The 4,955-nt window shown below is 43.5% G+C and overlaps 1 protein-coding gene across 1 annotated transcript; it reads left to right on the forward strand.

The window, feature by feature from the left end:
- Window positions 1-1,382: 1,382 nt before the first annotated feature.
- LOC134612229 (tubulin polyglutamylase TTLL5-like) lies at window positions 1,383-3,611 on the forward strand. The gene has a single exon (XM_063456577.1). It carries the CDS (start codon window positions 1,383-1,385, stop codon window positions 3,609-3,611), a length of 2,229 nt encoding a protein of 742 aa, XP_063312647.1.
- Window positions 3,612-4,955: the final 1,344 nt, after the last annotated feature.

A 4,955-nucleotide genomic window follows, 5' to 3' on the forward strand; every position in this document is an offset into this window, starting at 1 on the left:
GAGAAATTTAGGGCATCAGTGGCGAATGGGGATGGCGATGGGGATGGGGAGGGGGAGAGGGAGGGGCTACAACCCCACTCCAGCAACAACGGGGATTGAACAACAATCACAGACAGCACTAGAGACACCACAACAGAAACAACTCGGGAGGAGGTAGTGGCACACTGATAAATTGGGAAACTGTATAAATGGTGACCTGTATAACTGTAAAACTGTATAGCCGTTTAAATGAACAAATGCTTCGCGATTACCTAGATGTAAAGCATCAGCGTTACCCCACTATGTAATAAATGTACCTGCAACTTCATCCCTCTCTTTTATGTACCCTGGCGTGCAGGCGCCAATCAATGATATGGCAAAAGGAAATAAAAAATACTTTCAAATTGAAAAAAAATAAAATAAAATCCAGATTCCTAGATGCAAAATCAATACCAAAAAACCCACATAAACCTGAATTGGACTGCGATCCCGCACATGAAATACGATGCATCTCCACATCCAAGAGATGGAGAGATGGGGGGCTAAGGCTCTCCTGCCCGTTGTAAGAGACCCAGAAATCTCCCTGAGGAGAGTGGTATTGTGTGTCTGCAGAACTGTTTGTTTTGGTTCTTGATGTTATGCAAGATAAAGTTCTGGTTTTACACAAAAAAAAAAAAAAGAAGAAATATGATGCACCTCCATGGACAAGTAGCAGCTGAAGTTAGTCAGGGCAGAACATTTCATGTGCAAAGCAACAGTATCACTTGGAAAATAACTAAATACAACATGGAGAAGAGATTTTATTTGTACTCGAGGAGACACACAGGAAAACAGCCTGCTCTCAATGTGGTGAAACACAATAAGCAGGCTTCATAGAGGGACACAAAAAAGCAACACAGCAAATAAAACACACAAATAGCAATTAAAAATCAATGCTAACCTAAAAATAAAACAACTATTCAAGCAAAACTGACTGAACCTGCATATGAAAAATAATGCCATTGAAAAGACGTGTTGCACCTAAAGTCAAGCAGGGCAGCACATTTTCAAAACAACAAACTCATTTTTATTGAAGACGAAGAAGAATGTAAGCATATAAGCTGTATATCTTTGAGGCAACGTCAATTTTAATGCAATTTTAGGATAATCTGATATTGGGGCTATACTTTGAACTGAAACCTTATTGGGAAAATTCTGCAAATCTCTTTCCTTGGCCTCCCAATGCTCATCTGACCTCACAGTGCTGCTCTGACATCACTATGCTCCTCTTAGCTGACTGTGCTGCTACTGCTCCACTTAGTCATTGCACTGCATAGCAGCCAACTGAACAGGAGGCTAAGAGAGCAGTAGCAAATTCATTATTTGGTATTACACAGATATTGATACCAGCTAAATATATAATCATGGCTGGACAACAGCCTAAGAAGGGTGAACCCTCTGAGCGCCAGGAGAAAGAACACCACCCCTGCATAATATGGACTGGGGGTTCAGAAAAAACGCCAGTGGTGAAATTTCAAGCAGAAGGCGCAACTGGAATGGTATGCCTGCGTGAGGTGGGAGAACACTACCAACTGGCATACAAGATGGCTCGTATCGGGAATAGCCCGGTCAGCACAATGCTATCTGCTCATGGGTTTCAGAAAGTGGAAACCAGCAGTAGCAATTTCAATTTGATGTGGACAGGACCATACAATAATGCTTCTGTCTTGGCAAATCTTTCCAAATTTCAGAAAATCAACCACTTCCCCAATTCTATGCAGTTGGGACGCAAGGATCTACTCTGCAAAAACATTCAAACCCTGCAGAAGAAACATGGGGCTCAGACATACAACTTCCTACCCCAGAGTTATGTACTTCCCAATGATAACAAGGAATTCCGCAAAGTTATTTCCAAGGATCAAGGCCCCTGGATCTCAAAGCCTGTCTCTGCCTGTCAAGGACGCGGAATTCAGATTATCAATTCCTTCTCTCAAATAAACAGAAGGGAAACACTCCTAGTCTCTCGTTACATAAAAAATCCACTTCTTGTTGACGGATTTAAATTTGACCTACGCCTCTATGTACTGGTCACGTCGTATGATCCACTCATTATTTACCTATATGAAGAGGGTCTGACAAGGTTTGCCACTAATCAATACAAACCAACGGAGGATAACATGAAAAATCAATATATGCATTTGACTAACACCAGCATAAACAAAGCAAATGCAAACTATGTGAGATCCACAAATCCGGAAGTGGAAAATCATGGCAGTTTATGGAGCATGGGTGCATTGCTGCGTCACCTAAAGGAATTGGGAAAAGACACAGCCACGCTCATGTCTAAAATAGAAGAGCTTGTTATTAAAAGCATAATATCGGCGGAAGGCTCTATTGCCTCAGTGTTGCAAGGAACGCTCGCTGACAGAAGAAAGTGTTTTGAATTGTACGGCTTTGATGTCCTAGTAGATGAAACCTTAAAGCCCTGGCTGTTGGAAGTTAATCTAATGCCGTCTCTGGTTTCTGATGGACCCCTTGAATTAAAAATCAAGGCAAATCTGCTTGCAGACACGCTGACATTAATTGGTGTGCAGTGTCAAAATACCCAGCAGAATATGGACAAAGGGCCCATAATAACTGCAAAAGTGAAAGAAGGTTATCAAAAGACAGCGGCTGGACAGACCGAAACCTCCCAAGAGAGGATGAAGATAATTCGTGAGGTCAAGGAGGAGGAAGAGAGAAGAGGCGGTTTTATTCGAATCTTCCCCAACAAGGATACATGGAAGAAATATAGCAATTTCTTGACATACAAATCCTTTAATAGCATGCTGGCTTCTCATCTTTTTACAAAGAAGTCGTCAAAGCCGGGATCCAGCAGTAATGGACTTGGCCAACACTCTGCGCTATATGAGCGAAAGCTGCCACTACTGCGGACAAACATCCCTGAGATGGCACTCAGTCAAGGCAGTCCATCTCATAGTAGAGCAACTCCCAAGGATGTGAGGACATGCAAACCCCTTAATAAGATTCAGCCTCTCCATCTGCATGCAGCAAAGATGTCAGATCCAAAAGCCAGTCGTTTTGGTGTTGGGCAACACTCTGTGCTGCGTGGGCAAAAGCAGCCATCACTGCAGACAAATAAGTCAGTCATTCCATCTAAAACTTCTCACATGAGCAGTGAAAGAGTTTCCAGGGAGGTGGAGAGACAGAGATTGCCCAATTTAGTAACATGCAAACCTTTGGATAATATTCAGCCTCGCCAACTTTTATCAACAAAGCTGTCAGATCAAAAATCCAGCAGTAGTGGACCCTCGGCACTGTATCAGCAAAAGCTGCCGCCATTGCAGTCAAACAGACCCGTGGATCATGTGATGACGCTCAGGCAATTTAATAGTAAAAAAAACTGCACACAAAAATGTGGGTATAATTCAGTCCGTCCATCTAAAATATTTCATCAGAGCAGCGAAAGAGTTCCCAAAGACATCAGGAGACAGGGACTATGTGGCATCAGGGACTCTAGCACAGACTCCGGAAGCATGAGACAAGTTGATCCACAGCCTACTGTTGTGTACGGTTCCAGTGAGCTATTAAACATCATCACTGGCTTCTCGTCCACCTACCAACAACTTTGCGCAGAACTCGATCGGCTATAGTGGCACTAGGATGCACCCGAATCTGACACAAAACCAAAAACAGGTACAATATTACAATGATATGTCTGCTTTCTGTCTTACAGACAACCCCAAAAATATAAATTAAGACAAAATGTTAATATCTGTTAGACTTTTCTTACAGCTATTGGAAAAGCTAATCTTATGTTTATCCATAATACATTCCTATTCCATATTGCATATGTAGAATTCTCCATGGATATCTAGCATCTTGATTGTAAAATGTATGTTATGTGGCCATATGTGACCATTTTTTCTTGCTTTTTTGTTAATAACCTTAGGATGAGCTGATTGGAGGGACTAGAACAAGAGGATCTAGAAAAGAATGTTCTGGAGCTTTGTGATTCGATTCTTCCTGAGGCATCTTTACTATCAAAGCCAGGTAAGACTGGTAGTAGTATTTCTACTGCTCAGTTAGCCAGAGACAGACAGACCTCAATCTGTGCTGACCCTGAACCGAGCGCTTAAAGGGAAACTGTAGTGCTAGGAATACAGAGTTGTATTCCTATCACTATAGTAACCTATAGTGCCCCTATCCCACATGCTGCCCCTCAGCAGCGCAGAAAGGGTTAACTGACTCCAGCGCCGATGTCCCTCAGTGGTGTGTCAGGCTCCGCCTCCGCTCCTCCTCCCCCGATGTTGGGGACCTAAAGTGCACTGGCGGCGATCACTATAGCTATCAATGCTTTCCTCTGGGATTTTAGCGGACCCTGGATGTCCTCATGCACAGCGTGAGGACATCCAGCGTTAGTTAGTTAGGTGACTAAAAGTCGTCTAACGACCCGGAAGCGTCTCTGGTGGCTGTCTGGTAGATAGCAACTAGAGACAACAACTGCAATAATTACAATTATTGATTGAACCGACGGACATTGTACCCAGACCACTTCAATGAGCTGAAAAGGTCTGAGTGCCTATAGTCCACCTTTAAAGTGGAACCCTCACCTCCGTGGCATTTTACTATTATGTTTACTTATTTCCTATATTTAATAAACATGAAAAGTGTGGCCCTGCTTTACCTCTACTTTGACAAGTCTTTCCAAGGAAAGCACATTTTATGTGATGCTCAACATGAATTTCAAGTGTCTTGCTTTTTTTTTTACAAGGGATTCTCCAGTGCTATGAAAACAAAGCCATTTTCCTGGCACTGTAGAATTCTGGAGTGCCCCCCACCCCACGTCAGCCACTTACCTGAATCCAGCACCAATGTCCCTTGGTTCCGGGTCAGGCTCTGTCCACGCTCCTCCTTGTCGACGTCAGCCGGCGGGGAGACCTAATGCGCATGCGCGGCAATGGCCGCGTGCATAGGCGTGCGCACGGGGTGTGCCG

The sequence above is a fragment of the Pelobates fuscus genome, chromosome 5, assembly GCF_036172605.1.
Source record: "Pelobates fuscus isolate aPelFus1 chromosome 5, aPelFus1.pri, whole genome shotgun sequence".
Taxonomy (NCBI): domain Eukaryota; kingdom Metazoa; phylum Chordata; class Amphibia; order Anura; family Pelobatidae; genus Pelobates; species Pelobates fuscus.